Source organism: Taeniopygia guttata, chromosome 19 (genome assembly GCF_048771995.1).
Source record: "Taeniopygia guttata chromosome 19, bTaeGut7.mat, whole genome shotgun sequence".
Lineage (NCBI taxonomy): Eukaryota > Metazoa > Chordata > Aves > Passeriformes > Estrildidae > Taeniopygia > Taeniopygia guttata.
This window is the reverse complement of record NC_133044.1, coordinates 1,161,366-1,178,248: the sequence shown is the minus strand read 5'-3', so window position 1 is coordinate 1,178,248 and position 16,883 is coordinate 1,161,366. Positions and strand designations below refer to the sequence as shown.

The 16,883-nt window shown below is 49.2% G+C and overlaps 1 protein-coding gene across 1 annotated transcript; it reads right to left on the bottom strand.

The window, feature by feature from the left end:
* Positions 1 to 677: 677 nt before the first annotated feature.
* Positions 678 to 15,610, bottom strand: HEATR6 (HEAT repeat containing 6). Its single transcript, XM_030288058.4, has 20 exons — positions 15,357 to 15,610; positions 14,622 to 14,729; positions 14,129 to 14,269; positions 12,953 to 13,068; positions 12,481 to 12,595; positions 12,159 to 12,260; positions 11,651 to 11,788; positions 10,511 to 10,788; positions 10,047 to 10,224; positions 9,561 to 9,767; positions 8,841 to 8,940; positions 8,309 to 8,658; positions 7,397 to 7,519; positions 6,800 to 6,886; positions 5,918 to 6,052; positions 4,758 to 4,880; positions 3,628 to 3,752; positions 2,758 to 2,854; positions 2,178 to 2,382; positions 678 to 1,695 (listed from the first exon to the last, which is right to left on the bottom strand). The coding sequence occupies exons 1-20, from the start codon at positions 15,552 to 15,554 to the stop codon at positions 1,145 to 1,147; spliced, it is 3,477 nt and encodes a 1,158-aa protein (XP_030143918.4). The 5' UTR covers positions 15,555 to 15,610; the 3' UTR covers positions 678 to 1,144.
* Between the last annotated feature and the right edge of the window lie 1,273 nt (positions 15,611 to 16,883).

Here is a 16,883-nt window from a genome sequence, read left to right as displayed (position 1 = left end):
CAGCCTGACCACACACACGGGGCTGGTACAGCAGGAGACATCCCTGGCAAAGATCTGGCCCCATCCATCCCTTCATCCCTCCATCCATCCCCTGAAAAAGGCTCCATTGCTCCAGGAAGTTTTGGATACTCTCAGCACTTGAGGCTGCCGAAACCAGCGGTGAGGGTGGAAGAACAAAGCCGATGGATTTTGTATCCCCCAGAGGTTTTACGACAGGCAGGGCTTGCCCTGAGCTCTGTTCAAACATCCAGCCCAGGGCTAGGACAGCAGGCACTTAACTCTGAGAGCCCCAGAACCTGCTCATTCCTGGAGGTGCTGATTTGTCCCCAGCAACATCAGAGAGCTCAGCACTGCCCTGGCTATCAGCAGAGTCAGCACAGAGCAAACACAGAGTAAGTAACAGCAGCAGGAAGGAATGGAAGGGGACAGAACTCCAGAACCAGAAACGAATCCATGTGCTGTTAGAACACCACTGCACCTCCCACAGAGGTGCTCGGAGAGCCAAAATTCCAGCCCTGGAGAACCCACTTTGAATTTTCTGGCTTAGGCAGCACAGTACCATCCACCTGGAAAGAAGGAATTCTGATTTTTTTGGAAGACAGGATGAGTGGAGGCAGCAGGGAGGCTCAGGCCAGGTGTACAGCACTGGGAACACAGACAGCTGAAGGCAAAGGCTGTTTGCTCTAAGCTATTCTTCAAATATTGGCGTATTTGGGTTTATTGCAGGAACACAAGAGTGACAACATTTGCAGTGCTCTGAAAAACAAAATTCTTCCAACCCCCTGCTTTACAAACATGATTCTGGATCCTGCAGCAATAGGAACAAAATGCTTTGAGATAAGCTGAAGGAACAAGCAGCTTTAAAAAACACACAGAGGAGGAAAAGGCGTTTGTTTTCCAAGTGGCGACGCTGTGACAGCAAAGTGCACAAACCAGCACCAGGGAGGGCAACAGCAGAGCTCCCCAAACACAACAATAAAAAATAGTAATAAAAAAAAAAGAAGTCCTAGAGGCATTATTAATAAAGTCTGAAACAAAATACTTAATATCAGCAGCAGGAAACTTTTCCTCTGGATGTCCTGTGCAAGGGAACACACCTCAGTGCTCCCTGTGGAAGCTTTGGTCACTGAAACAGGCATTTCCTTCAAGCTTCTGCCAGCTCCGTGGCATTGGTGTGGTGTGCCAGGACATCCTCCAGGTACAGGGACACTCTCAGCCTGGCCTTGCCCTGCAGCTCGCTCTCTATGCTGCTGAGGTGCTCGATGGCTCCCTGCAATCCTCTCTGCCTGTCCCCCAGGTCCGTGTGCGCTCCTGCCTCGCTCTCCTCGCCCGAGGAGCTCAGGTAGTGCAGCACGTGGGCTCTGATGGCCTGGCCGTGCTCCCTGAGGCTGGCCCCGAGGAGGGGCAGGTCCGTGGCCCTGGCCAGCTGCAGCAGGTGCAGCAGGGCCCGGCAGATCTGGCTCCTCAGGCTGGAGCTGTACTTGAACTCCAGGAAGTCCTCGGTGTCCTCGCTCCTCTGCAGGGCCACCACCAAGGCACTCCAGATCTGGCAGAACTGCTCCGTGGAGCCGTAGCACTCCCTCTTGCTGGGGATGGACAGGGCCATGGCTGACTTGATCCGCACTTTGAAGTTCTTGCAGGACTTGACTACAGAGGAAAGGGCACTGAAAGCTTGCGTGGCCCAAGGAGTCTCTCCTAAAAAAAAAACCAAAAAAACAAAAAAAAACAAAAAAAAAAAAAAAACAAAAAAAAATCAAAAAAAAAACCAAACAAAAAAATCCCCAAAAAAACCAAAAAAAACCCACCCTTTTTTAATCAGCCAAAATATGCAAAACTATAAATGTCTCCTGAATATTTAATGGGCTGACATTTATTGACGTTTAAAAGAGAGAATCAGGGGTTATGAAATGAAGTATTAGTTAAAACTGTTAATCTCCTAATTTACAAGAGCACATTTGGCTTTTATTCACACCTAAATCCCACCCTCACACTGTTTCCTGCCATGACAGACCCAGCTGTACAGCAGCTACACCTGCACAGGGAGGAGCTGAGCCTGTTCCACTGGGCAGAGCCCCGAAGGCTGTGGCAGCCAGGCTCAGCTCTGTGGGTTTTCCCCTCCTGCTGCACCCCCTGGCAGCAGAGGTGATGCTCTGCTCAGGGAAGGGGCAGGCTCTCACCGAGAGGCAGGGCAGGGTTCTTGAAGACGTTCCCCAGCGCGTAGCAGGCGTTCCAGCGCACCTTCATGGTGGCCTCGCTGCCCACCGTGGCAATCAGGGCCTGCAGGGACTCCTCCACGGCCTCCCTGAACCTGGGGTTGGCCACGTGGCAGGGCTGCAGGAAATGCAGCACATTCCCCAGGGCACGGACGGCGTTGCTCTTCACCTGGAACACACAACAACCTCTCTGGTGTTTGGGTTGTTGGCAGGTTTGATTTCAAGCCTGCTGTGAAATCATCTCAGAGCCAGCAAGGAGCACAGCTGGAATCACACTGTGTCTTCCTAAAAGCCACCAGAAAGATCATTCTCTGCTAATGGCCACAAACCAAACCAAAAACCTCTGTGCTGTGGGAAAGCCCAGCCAAATTCCCTGCAATCCAAACCACACAGGAACCCTCTGACCACCAGCCCTGGGGGGAAATGTGAGCTGCAGCTCCCCTCAAACACTGGGGCAAAGACACCTGTAGTAACTGGTGCCTTTTTCATTTTGTTTTTTAATGCAGGAGTTAAGTACAGCAACCCCCCTTGCCCTCAGCCTCACCTTGTCTCTGTCCTTGGATGCTTCCGTGGCAGACCGCAGCAATTTCAGCAGCAGGAGATCAGAAAGCTCCTCCTGGAAGCTCTGTCCCAAGGTTTGCCTGGCAGGAGAATCCCCCTGTGAACACCCAGCTCGGCTGCTCCATCCCCAGAGATGTGATACCACCCTTTATAAAGGCCCATGAACAAACAACCTTCACTCTTTAGAGGGCTAATATGTAAGGCAGACCTTTCTGCATGTGACCACTATGTTTATTAATTTAAAACCAAACTATCAATGCAAGAAAGCTGGTTAGCAATGGTTAAATCTGTAATAAAAAACAGAGGGCAAGGAATTGCTCAGGGGCAATTCTGTAGCAGGAATATATGATAACTATTTTCCTGTTAAAAATGTAACAGTAGGCTGGGCTTCCCTCAGTCTCTGGCTTGAGGAAGGGTTAAATATTTATTAATTTTACTTGTGTTATGTTGAAAGTAAAGGAACCATGTAATTACACCAAGCAACACACAAGAAATGGAAAACTGAAAAGTTTTAAAGAGTCTGTCCTTAGAGTGACAGGACAAAGAGGAATAGCTTCAAACTGAGCAGGTTTAGATAAAATATTAGGAAAAACCTGATTCCTGTGAGGGTGCCCAGAGAAGCTGTGGCTGCCCCATCCCTGGAAGTGTCCAGAGCCAGGCTTGACAGGGTTTGGAGCAAGCTGGGATAGTGGAAGGTGTTCCCAGATGGACACAGTGTCCCACAGTGGCAGACACACAGGCAGAGGGTGTTAAAAAGAAGGATCCAAGCCAAAATTCAGCTTATTTTTGTTGTTAAGTATCACAGAATCATTCCAGAGCACGGAAGGGGGCAGGGGCAGGGTGTGTCACATACATGTTGATGATCAGGGTGTCTGTCAGGTTGCCCAGGGACCAGGCTGCCTTGGCACGGACGTTGGGAGACTTGTCGTGGAGGGAATTCAGAATGGCATTGGCTGTGTCTGCCACAAACATCACATCCTGTCAAAGCAAAAACTGCTGCATTAGAGTTCTCAAAATACACCTGATTTTCTTAGTAACACACTCTGGTTTTTCCAGGGAAAATGAGAAAAAGACCAGCTCTGTTCATTTAATTTTTTAGGTGACGCCTTCTAATGAGCTCATGGTGTTCTCTGCAGCTTTGTCTGACCTTTAATTAACAGTCCAAGCCTGAGTGCTGACCAAGTCCACCACTCTTGGGTAGCCGTTGCTGAAAAGCTTCAATGGATTATTTAATTCCATTGGTGATTTAGTTACTTTGGATTTTAACATAATTACATGGACTGCCAACCTTACACCCAACAAATCCCACTCTTAAAGTAATTGCTTCTCCAAACTCCCTCTTGAGCTGCCTGTCTAATCTTCTCTTCTATGGCACATTACATGTGCCTATGGTAAAGGATTTTCTTTCAAAATATTTTGGAATTAAACTCCAAAGGCAGCTACTGCATATTTTTTTTATTGAAATCATTCACTTAAAGGTTACGTTGTAAAAACTAATCTTCCAGCTCAGCCAAGCTAAGATGATATTTTGTAGAAAAAAATCCTTTTTTCCCCTCCAAATAAGTTTTATTTCTTAGTTTTAAGCAAGACTGAGGGCCTCACATTAAAAACTTGTTAGAATCATAGAATCCTGGGGGTTGGAAAAGACCTCAAAGATCGAGTCCAACACCAAACTCCCAGAGCACTGGACAGGTGCTCCCTTCATCCCCCTCACCTCTTGCAGCTCCTCTGTGCCAACCTCCCCACTCCAGCTTCCATCCCTGAGAGCCTGGGAAGACCCTGACCTCCCTCCTTTCCTCCTTTCCCTCTCCCTTCTGCTTCACCTCCCTCACACCAGAGGCAAGAGCAGCTCTGGAGCCAGTAAGGAAAATTATAAACACGCTACAGGCCAAAAGTAAAGGGAATTCATTGCAAACAAATGCATGGTCCACATCTCCTGGCTGATTCCAGAAGGGCTCAGGAGAAGGGCTGGCTGGCTCTGACCTGCCTGAGGCACGGGAAGAGGATGTAGACTCCCAGGGCACGGGCAGCAGCAGCTTTCACCAGGGGGTTCTCGCTGTGGTTCAGGCCAAGCAGCAAGGTGACACACAGGATCTGCTGGTCACCCTGCAAGAGGAGCAGCAGGGGGCTGAGGAGAGGGACACAGGCACACACAAATTCTCTGAAACACCCTGTGTCTGAAGGAGCTTCCACTCACAGCATGCTCTAGATAAAGTGAATTGAGGAGTGTTTCAGGAGCCCGCCCAGGAAACAGGAATGCTTCCAGCACACAGCAATAAAAATAGTAATTTTTATTAGTAACAGCATCTCTGCTGTTAGGTAAGACCAAGAAGGAAATCAGAGTGTTAGCTGCCATCCAAAGCTGAAGGAATACCCCCTCAGAGCTCACTCACAGAGGATGGGCTGCTCTCGCCTCCCCTCCCTCTCTGCCCCTCCTTAGCCAGGCCGGGCTGAGCTCAGCCTGGGCAGGTTGTCAGCTCACCAGCCCATGACAGAAGGTCAGAGTGGGCACTGACTTGACCCCACTTGGCCACGGGGACAGGACAGGGGATGGGATCAAAGTACAGGAGGATGAAGTACACGCTGTACTTGGAGAATTCCACAGATACTGCTGGACCAGCAATTCCTGGGCAAATGAGACTTGGCAGAGCACTCCCCAGCAAGGGCACAGTGACACAGAAGGAGCTGCACAATGCAGGGGGGATCCACTGCCAAGGCTTTCATGTTTAAAAGCATATTTCATGTTGCAAAGGGAAAAAACACACATGCAAACGGGTGCACAACATCAGGCCCTGGCTATTGGCTCCACTGGCTCCTCAAAGGATTAATCAGCAGATTAATCCCTCAGCCCTCCCTCATGCCATGAAATTCTTGTCCTCCATCTCCCGTGCATCATTGCCAGGGCTGGGGCCAAACAGCTGCTGTGACCCACAGTTTAATTGTTCTGACAAGCTAATTGCTCCCAACATTGCCCTTTCCAGCCTTCAACAGTCACAATGTTCAGAACGAGGAAAAAAAAAAATCGGGAAGGTCTCTTTACATTCTCCTGGCAAGTTTTAAAAGGCTTTACACTACTGTAAGCTGGTGGACAAGGACAAAGCCTCGGAGGTAAAACCACCACATGGAAAGGTGTGCTCTCCTACCTGCAGCAGGCTGAAAGCCTCTGGTAAGATCGAGGACAGGGCATCACAGGCACTTGTCTGGAGAGTGGCATGGGGGGAGTTCTGCAGGGTGCCAGGTAAGGGGCCATTCAACATCATCGTCCAGAAGGTCACAACCTGCAGGAGAAGCAGCCAGGTTTATCTTCTAAACTCAGCAATTAAGCCTAATTGCTTGTCTTAAAGATGATCATCATACCCTGAAATTTAAACTGCATTAAATAGTTACAATCCCACTCCTGAACCCACACAGCTGAGTGTTTTCATTTGCCTGACAATTTACACTCATAGCAAATAACAGGAACCTGATGCTACTGAACACATTTCCTGTCTTGTAGGCTCAAAACTTAGCATGAGCCAAAGAAATTTTTAAGCTTGTCTTCTGTTCACAGAAGGAAGACTTAAACAGGCCTATTATTACTCAACTTCTGCAAACTTAGCCAACAAACAGCTCATGAATTCTTCCAAATTCACATATATTGTGATTCTGCCCGCTCTCTCTGCACTTGGGATCAGCCAGAAAATGTAGGTTGGTTCTCTAACAATCCAAATTCACCAAAATTCTAAAAGTTTTATGCAGCAGTAATGACACACACATAATCAGTGCTGTTCTTCCAGCTCTCTGAGCTACAGCAGGCTGCAGAGTTGGGAAGGGGAGAGGCAAGTAAAAGAAATAAACCCCAACACATCTGTCCACAGACAAGAACAACTGCCAAATGACTGCAGGAAGTCTCCAGAAATTGTCCATCCTGGCACCCATAAAGCTGCAGTCTGAGTCCCTTCCTGCCTCCCTGCAATGATTTGTCTGTGCCAGTGACTTTGCAGAGGGCAGGGAAGGAGCTCAGCCAGGTGGAATCTCACACTTACCACGCTGACAGGCACCCTCTGCTCAGGGGCAGTGGGGGAGTCTGGTTTGTGCTGCTGCAGGACACCCGTGCCCAGCTCCTCCAGAAGCTACAAAGAACAAAAAGCCAGGGGGTTTTCATCAGGGATGACTCAAGGACCGTGGAACTACAGAACCTGCATCTCCTCAGCCAGGGAACAAAGATAAAAGACTCAGTACTGGTTCGGGCTGTTCTGTCCCTGCTAGTACTGGAATTAGAGGAAAAGCCTTTCCTACATAACGTCTCCAGCAAGCACAGCATAACAAAGTACTGCACAAAGAGGAAATCTTTGGGTCACAGAGTCCAGTCCCTGCACCAGCTGATGCTCAGCCAGGGAAGCACCAGCGTTGTGGTCCTTGCACTTCCCAAGCTTCCTGGTGACTCAGCAGAGCAACAAAATTCTGCTGAGACTTCAAGACTGGAAGCTGAAGGTGCATTTCTCGAAGTGTCAGGGTACTGCATTTCTATATAACACACACAGATGCTCTGAATATTCATCACCACTCATCTGCATTTGCAAAGCACACAGACAGATAAAACTGACTTGGCAAAACGACGTTGACGTGTCTACTGCTCTTACTTTGGCTCCATGAAGCTGAATGGATGGATCCATTTCTTCCATGCATCTGCAAGCCACTTCTCCAAGCCCCAGGAAATAGCTCTGAGCCATAGGGAAATAACCTTTCACAAGAAGAGCCAACACCTAAACACAGACAAAAAAAAAAAAAATCCATTCAGCATTTCTTCCTTCTGTTTACCGAAAATACCCCAACTACACACTGAAATGATGTTAATGGGCTAATCAACCCTGGCACCCTATACTGAACTCTGATGTAACAGATACACCTCGCAGCACAACTTCTGGAATACCAGAGCTGATTAAAAGCCTCCCTGTTCCATTATATTGTTCAAAGAAGAGCCACAGAAGCACTATCAGGTAGCAAGACCATGAATTATTTACTGCAAGTGAGGGCTCCTGTAGCCAAAAAAACTGAGAGCCAGACATTCTGTACCTCCTGCAACACTGCTGCTGCATTCTGTGAAGCTGGATTTAACAAGTATTTACTGCTCCAGAAAAGGAGTGAGACTTCTTGGGATGCATGTGACAAAATCTTACCCTTTGCTGTGGCTACATGAATTAAAACAAAGCCAAGCCTCAGCATCCACAGTGACTCCTTGAGTCACTCCATAGCTCCTTGCAGACTGTTCTCTGACTGCAGGGCTCTTTTCCCACTGTTTCCCACCAAAACTTGAATTTGGGGAGTTTGCACGGGGAAGTCTCACCCCCAGATGATATCGAAAGCAGACAAAAAGCACAGGCAGATGAACTTGCTGCAGCAGGTCTGCAGCGGGACAGCCGCGCTGCGGCCACGGCATCACAACGTTTCTCCTGGAGTCAAGCCACGGCCTGAGCCTCAACCTCCCTGAGCAAGCAGGGACCCCAGGAGCTCGGGGGGCAGTTGGGTGTGAGCCAAGCCCCCCAGCACCCCACCTGCAGGGCCTCCAGGCGCAGGGGACACGGCTCGTAGACGCTGCACACGGAGGGGAAGGCGGCGTCGGCGTCGGGGCAGGGATCCTCCCTGGGCAGCACCACCAGGGACACGCAGAGGCGCAGCAGCCAGCAGGGCTGGCCTGCAGGGCTGCCCTGAGGGCTCTGCCCTGCCCAGGGCGCTGCCTTGCCCCACTGCTCGCAGCAGCCCGGGCGCCCGGGGCTGGCGCTGCCGCTGCCGCTCAGCCCCGAGGAGCTGGGCTGCTGCAGGAGCAGCTGCACCTCTGGCAAAGGGGCCTGGGCAGAGACAATCGCCCCCAGCAACGTCAGGCTGGAAACTCGAACGTTGACATCTGCAAGAGACAACGGGGGGAGAAGGAAAAGGGAAAAAAAAAAACCTCCATTAGAACCTCACTGACAGCCCAGCATCCTCGCTCAGCAGTTTTCAGACAAGAGATTATAACATATAAACATCCACTGAATTCTGAATTATGGAGCACAGAGGAGGGAGGGATACAGCAGGGAGAATGCAAACCTTTGTGAGAGATGTAGGGCTTGATCTGGTTCCACACCCTGGTAAGCAGCCCGGGTTTCAACCTGCTGTAGGGTGCATTGGAAACCAAGTTTGCAAGGCACTGAAACAGAGAAAGGTGCTGGTTACAATGTCAGCCTGGCCTCCAACGGGTCTGTTTTTACATTTGTAATTTAGGTCATTCAGGCAGCTCATTATCTGAGGGCACCTGAAAAAAACAACCCCAATTATCTGCTGGATACAAACTTGGGTTTAACTACTTTGACATGGCATAAAGACCAAGGAATTTTGATAGCCCATGGAAGGATTTGTCAATTTGGATTCTAGTTTTAAAGTCAATGTGAGTCTTCAGGATCATTTTATAGGTTCATTCAGCTCCAAAAAGACTAAAAAAAATCCAGAAAAAAGAGAACTATGCTGAAAAGAAACCCCAAGACTCTGGCTGGAACTCTGAGGAACCTGGTCTAGTGGAAGGTGTCCCTGTCCACAGCAGGGGATTGAAACAAGGTGATCTTTAAGGTCCCTTCCAACCCCAACCATTGTGTGATTCCATGATTCTGTAGGATGACTCAGCCAAGGAACCCCTGTGAGGTGACAAAGGTCTGTTTGCCACCACCACCACCTCAATCCTCAACAGCAATTCTGGGCAATCTTTCTTCAGGACATGCTGCAGAGAGCAGGGTCAGCCCCTGGGAGCATGTGGCAGAGCTGCAGTGCAGGTACCTTGACTATTTGTGTCAGTGTCTGAGAGGAGGACTCAGCCACCAGGGCCAGCAGCAGGCAGCGGTGCAGCTCCCGGATGCTGGAAGCAATGGTGACTGAGAAAGGAGTAAAAGCTCTCTTGTGGTCATTGGCATCTTCAGCCACAGACAGGAACTGCTTTGAACCTTCCAGGAAGGCTGAGAGGACTTGAAGAGCACAGGCACGTGTCTGAAATGAGAAAACATTTGTGATACCTTTTAACACCTCCTTTGAGCAGATGGAGAATTTTAAAATATATGAAATCCTCTCTAGCAAGAGAAAATTCAACTCCAACTATCTTTTTTTCATTACTTTAGGCAATATAGAACCAATCCTTTGTTTCCTTAGCCCAACACTTCCTATTTATTTCTTGGGCAGCAGCCAAATACTTAACTGAAGGCCAGAGAAGACAACTCCTAAGATTAATGGGGGGAAACAGAACAATTTTTGTACTCAGAAGTGCCTCACCTTTGGAGAAGGGTCCTTTAGAGCAATAGTCATCAGGGACACAGACTGGGGGCTGCCAATACCAGGGGCATCAGGAACAAATGCTGACCAGTAGCCATAAAGAACTCTCTTTTCTATTGACTTTATAGTGGAGAGGAAACAGGCCAGAGCCCCTTGGCGAACATTGGCTTGGTAAGACCTTAAACACAAACAAAAAGATTAACAAAAACAGCAGGGATAAGGCATGGGCTCCACCTCTTTCACGTGTATTAGTGGCTGGCTGTGAGAGGAAATCTTTTAGACTGAGAACAGGAAGAGGAAGAACAAATTTACTTCCAAACCAACACAAATTATTGCCCTCCAATTTTCTCGTACCATCTCAAAAATCAAAAGGGAAAGTGATGCCCTCAGCAGTTTTGGCCAAGCACAAAGGGTGGTGTGGAAGGGTTTTGTGGATGCCCTGTTTTCATGGGCACAGCAGTCACCTCACTTTGCTCTGGATTCCACCTTCGGTGTCGGAATACTCGGACTCGCTGCTGCTGAAGCGTTTCCAGGGCTGTGAGCTCGGGGGCTCCTTCCCAGCACACATGTCTGGCACACGGGGCCCAGGCTCAAGGCAAGGGCTGCTCTGCACATCCCCCAGCTGCAATTTCAGCATGTCTGCTCCCAGCACCGACTCATTTCCTGCATCCTCTGAACCTTCTCTTCCTTCTTCCCCAAACTCTCCCTTCTTTTGTTTCCCTTTGCACTTTTTTCTTCGGCTCTAAGAAAAAAAATTGATTTTTCTTAGTCAATGCTTAATGAATACATAAATGCAATTACATCTCTCTGCAATACCCTACACACAGTCACTCTTTAGCATCTGAGTTTTTAAATTCTGCTTATTAGTAGCAACAGTTGCCAAATTTCAGTAATACCTAAGTGAACAGTTTATAACTGAATAGCCTCAAAAATTAACCTTTGACTTCTTCATCAGTAAAGCAAAATACATCCAAGGGAACTTTCAGCTGAAAATCGTATTTCACACACAAGTGATTAAAGAACAACACTAAATACTTCTGTAGTTCTTTTAGATTTACAGTAGGTAGCAATAACTACTCTTCCTTTTCAGCACCTCAAAAGAAACAAGTCAACATGACTAGATAGATTTTCTCTAATGTCTTTCAGATAATCAGTAATCCAAAGTATTTACATGTTAAAAAATAACCTGCTGAAGGATTGAGCAGAACAGATGAGGCAAGAAATCAGTCTTAAATGAACTTGACTTCCCTAAGAAAGAGTCAAACAATTGTGCAAGTGTTAGGAGAGAAAACGTGACTTCTAAAATCAAAAGCTTTGGTGAGTTTGCACACATCAATCCTGTGCCTGCAGGCCAGGGATTCTTGGCTATGGATGAATAATTGCTGCACAGAGCTTAACTGTGGAAAGCCAAGCCCTGCAGAGCCATTTGTTCCTGTCACCTGAGTTCCCAAAGCAATTTTACTCAGTGCAGAATTTGTAATCATCACTTTGAAACAAAGAATGAAATGTCCCTCATGCTCAGGACATGAAGAGCCACCAATACCACAAGAGGTAAGACACAACCACAACAAACAGGCTGGAGAATCAGGAGCAGCCCAGCTTACCCCTGTCTGCTTGGAGGTGGCTGCTTCTGCCTGCTCCTGCTTGACAGGTGACCTTTTATCATACTGAGGTAAGGGAGCAGGGTACAGGGCTGTGGGCACCTCTATGCTCAGTCCTGGCAGCCCGTGGAACATGAATTTCTGCAACAGGAACACAAAGGTTAGCGTTCTGTCCCTTTCTCATGCACAGATTTACTGAATTCACCCAATTTCAGCTGTGCTCCTTCCCCCAGCTGCTGCCTCTCACATATATAAGGCTATGCAACATCTGAAATCCATCTGCATATAGGATTTCAAGCAGGTCCCCAAGCCTCCCATCTTCCTCTCACATTCTGCAGTGAAGATATTGTGAGAGAAACTCAGTATATTTTTCTTAAATACCTTACACACCATTCACCCCCACACTCAGGCTTCTCTGCTCCCTTTTGCTCATCTCCTGCTGTTTCCCACTTAACAGCACCTGGAACCTCCCAGTGTCTGCCTCTTCCTCTAGGTGGATTTAAGGATTTACCTTTAACACTGCCAGAAGAGCTCCAATTTGGTCAGTTTGCATCAGTTTCATCTTCCCACCATTGAGAAGCGACTGGACACCTTTCAGTGCACTTTGCAGTAACTGAAAACAAAGAATTACTTACTTTTCCTTCCCCAAACACTGCAGGTTCACATCTTTCAAGTAACTTTCTAGACAGTTACAGTTTTGCTCAACTGGGACAGTAATATGATAAATTATAGACTAATAAAGCAAAATCTTAATTGCCAACATTCCAAATTCCATATATTCCAGCAGCACAATCTTCTAATTAGAGTATTTTAGGTAATTAGATCACACTTACCATGCAAAAAGTGATGTCATCCACATCAGTGGTTTTTGAAGACTGCAGAACACTCAGAAAAGTTTGAAAACAGACAGTTCTGTAGGACTCATCTAGGTATGGCTGTCCAGGGACACTAAAGTTAGAGCAGGAGGAGACACGAGGTTGCTTTACACTCTGTCCATAGGTCCATAAAGTTACACAAAGTCCCACCCAAGCCCACAGTTAACCTGCAGAGCCCCAGATGGATGGATGGCTGATGGAAAGGGGCCAGCTCTACCACACAGAGAACACAAGGAAACCTTCTGCACGAAAAACCAGACAGCACAACAGCTTTTCTTCTCTTCCCTAAACTGACCCCTGTAACATTATTTCTGGAAGACTCAGAGTTTATATGCACAGAAAAGCTGTGCATTTCAAATTCCTGCACCTCCACCTTGCTGGCCCTGTGCTGGCAGATGGTTCTAACCCACCTGAGGAGGCTGGTACACACCTGAGACACAGGTTGGCCATGCTGCGCACAGCTGCCCTCCTGAGCTCCACCTCTGGCTGGGCAGGGTCGCTGAACTGCAGCAGGAGCCCAGCCTTGCCCAGCAGATCCGGGAGGTACTGCAAACAAACCAGCAAGAGCCATTAGGGGTCAGTGCTCCTCCCTCAGCCTCCTGGGTCTTGTGTTTGGGGGGAAAATACCATGGGAGGTGGCTGGAGCATGCCTGGACACCAGGTGCCCACCAGAACTGCCCCTCAGATGGGGAGAGAAAACATAAGGAAAGCTCTCGAGCTGAGACAAGGACAAGGAAAGGTCACCCACTGATAACCATCATGGGCAGAGCAGACCTGACTCAGTGAAATTAGTTGAATTCTTTACCAACAAAAACCAAAGCACGATAATGAGAAGTAAAACAAACCCTAAAAATTCTCAGCTGCAATTTCAGATTCATGTTTATAAAAAACAGCACGAAAACCTTAAGTCCTCTTATTTTGCACTAAGAAAGGACACAGTTGAGCACAGTTCAGCTGAGTCCCAGCTTATGCTCTCTTCCCAGACATGAAGCTAAGCTAGGAACAACTGCTGCACCAAACTGCTGCCACTACACGGGCTCCAAGCCCACACAAGCTGGCAGCTCCCAAACTGTGAGCATCACCACCCCATGCTCAGCCCAGAGATTGCTTTGCAAGCTGCCACGGGCTGCTGACAGCAGGAGGATCCAGCATTTCAAACACTGTCAGCTGCAGCAGCAAGGAGCTTCACACAGGACTGAGCCCCGAGAGCCGCTCTGTGAAACGGCGCCGAGCGAAAGCCCAGACCTGGTTACAGGATGGATTTCAGCATCCTCACTGGAGCCTGCCTGGAAACTTATGTGCAATTTCAAGCTCCCCATGGTCTTCCTGCCTGAGGCACAAGGTGGTTGGTCTGCAGGCTAAGCCTGTGCCCTTATTTAATGATGATCCCAACAGCTGCAGCCACCAGGTACAGAGTATTCCACGTGGGAATAATAATTATTAATAAACACAACTAAAATTCCCATTAATATCAACCACTATTTAAAGGGGATTTAATCTTAGCATGGAGAACTTTTTTATTCTTTCTCTCAGGAGAAAATATAAAGTACAAATGGCAGCGGTGCAAATACTTTTGCTGTTACTATCTCTCTGTTTGTAAACTCACCTTCTGACACTTAGGCCCATTGTTGTAAACAAGAGCTGCTAAGGCTTGCAGAATTTCAACATGTGTCCAGGAGCTGCACTGCCTCAGAGCAGAGATGCAGTAGGAGAGAAGGAAATTCAAGTGCTGCTCATCAACCATCACCTGTTGTAACAGAAAAGGTGAAGATAAACATTATCTTGTACTGCTGCAGTCAATAAACCCTGAGAAACTGGTCACAGATTCGGGTGATTTGGCTGTTAAAATCACACCTGACCAGAAATGGATAAATCTGTACAAGTGTCCTAAAAGCAAGACTATTTCCCATGGTGAATCACTTCTGACTGAGAGGTGGTTTTATGAGGAACCATGCTAAAACCAGATCAGAGCCTCAGCTACCCAAAAATAAGTAATACAGTGAAAATCCAAGAAACTCTGCCTGAAGGTTGACTCCACAGCCCTGGAAAAAGACAGAGTTCCAGTGGCTTATTAAGGGACATGGCCAAACTCTTCCTACCTGATATCTGTTGAGTAAGTGATGGATAAGCTGACAGACTTTGCTGACAAGATGTTCCTGATCAAGTGGAACCAACTGACAGCCTTGGACAAGCACAGCACAAACATCCTGGAAGAGAAAGGCTCAGTTTATTATTTAGGGACTACAAATAGAGCAATAATGGCTCAAGGAAAACACCAAGTTAGATCAAGGAAAAGGAAGAGTACTGTCCAAAAATCAATTCATTCCAAAGTGCAAAGTAAGCCAGCTTTGGAAATAAAATTAAGACACACTAGTGTGATAATGAACTACTGTGTTCATTATTACTGTATTATTGTACTGTGCCAATGGAGCAGCATCCATGCTGCTCATCTAGTGTGCTCAGCTTTCAAGGGCTTGCTTTAAGGTTTAAAAAATTATTATTTTTCCAATATCAGGCTATGAAAATTACCGAGGCCCACAGTCCCACCCGCGGGCATCACCTTTGGCACCGAGGGGCGGCGGGGCCGAGAAGGCTCCGAGGGGCCGGAGAAGGGCCGGGGGAAGGTGGGCTGGAACCTCGGAGACACGGGTGTGGGCACAGCGGGGCAAAGCCGCACCACGCCGTGCCCACCACCTCCACCACCTCCTCCTCCTCCACCACCTCCACCACCTCCTCCTCCTCCACCACCTCCACCACCTCCTCCACCACAACCTCCACCTCCACCACCTCCTCCTCCTCGCCGCCGCGGCCCCGGCGCCCCATGCCCGCGGTACCTGCGGGCCGGGCGCGGCGGCGGGCTGGGGCCCGCAGCTCTCGGAGATGAGCTGGTCGAAGAGCAGGTGGAGCTCCGTGCGGCGGCTGCCGTCGGGCCGGGCCCGCAGCGCTCCGAGCCGCGCCAGGCAGCGGCGCAGCGAACCGGCCGGGCCCGGCTCCGGCTCCAGCTCCGGCTCCGGCTCCAGCTCCGCCGCCATGGCCCGCGCCCCGCCCCGCCGCTATGGCAACCGGAGCCCTTCCGGGGCGGCCGCGGCTGCGGCGGCGCTGAGGGCCGGGCCGGGCGTGCGGAAGGTGGCGGTGCCCGCCCGCCTGTGGGAGAGCGGCAGCGAGTGTCGGAGCGCAGCGTCAGCCAGGCTGGGACAGCCCTGGGACTGAGCCGTGTCCCCGGAGCCGCATCCGCGCGGGTTTAAACCCCCTCAGGGCCGGGGTTCCGCCTGTGCCACAGCGTGTCCCACAGAAGTGTTCCCGGTGTGAGGATGTGATGGCTGTAAGACACAATCAGAGCTGCTGTGCTGTCAGAGGCTGCTCCTGCCCCACGCCCCTGCCCCAGCCCTGCCCAGGGCGTGCTGCCATCCCCAGCCCTGGGGACACCGGGACCAGCGGCTGCCAGCAGGAACCCGCTCCCCTTACGGGGATGGGATCTGCATCCCAGCAGCACTGACATCCCCCTGACAGTAACATCAAATTACAGCTGGGCTCCCGGCACTCCCTGTGAACGGGATCGGGGAGAGTAGCCCAGGCTGGAAAGCCCTGGCTGGTGGGACATTCACTCAGCTTAGTGTTCCTGCCTTGTCATGCTGCCAACACTGGATCCACATCCCCTGGGAAGGAGCAGGAGGGCTCCAGGGCCAGGACATGGTGCTTTTCATGTCACAGCCAGGCAAAGCCCTAGCTCTGGTTTACCCTCCTTCCATTTCCTTATCTCAGTAAGACAAGTCCGTTCTGTTCCACCAGTGCCAGGGCCTCGGTGTCCTTGTGTGCCCTGGGCTGCCTGGTTCTGGGTAACTGCTCTGCTCCTTCCCTTTATCGTTCCATTTGTCCTGTGCTGTTTGTTCCTCAAAAGTCCCTAAAGGCCTCTGAGGCAGGCACAGCGAAACACAGCACAGAGACAGCCCCAGGCATGTTGTTATTGTGAAGGGATGATTTTCGTACAATGACAGAATATCCTGTGTTGGAAGGCACCCACCAGGATCATCAGAGTCCTGAGAGATTTTAGAGAGCTCAGTGCCAGCCTAGCTCGGACGTTGCTCCAGGGAGAGCAGCTGCTTGAGAACCTGTGAGTGCTCTGGGAGGCAGTGTGAAAAAGTGATGTGAAAAAGTGTGAAAATAGCGACCTTCACTATTGATTTGAGATTTCAAACCCAGGAGTGTCAGTGTTACCTCCCCATCTTCTCTGCATAAATTCCTAAAATGCCTACCAAACCCGCACTCAGGGATCTTTTTTCAGTTTTGTTTCTTTTGTCACCATTTAATTTTGTGGTTTATTATTTTAAAAACTTATTAATACATATTTAAAGCTCCTTCTT

Coding starts and splice junctions, on each gene's coding strand:
- HEATR6 (XM_030288058.4), bottom strand. CDS start 15,554: ATGGCGGCGGAGCTGGAGCCGGAGCCGGAGCTGGAGCCGGAGCCGGGC. Junction 8,659..8,840: donor GCCCTACATCTCTCACAAAG/GTTTGCATTCTC, acceptor TGTCTCTTGCAG/ATGTCAACGTTCGAGTTTCC. Junction 1,696..2,177: donor GAACCCTGCCCTGCCTCTCG/GTGAGAGCCTGC, acceptor TTTTTTTTTTAG/GAGAGACTCCTTGGGCCACG.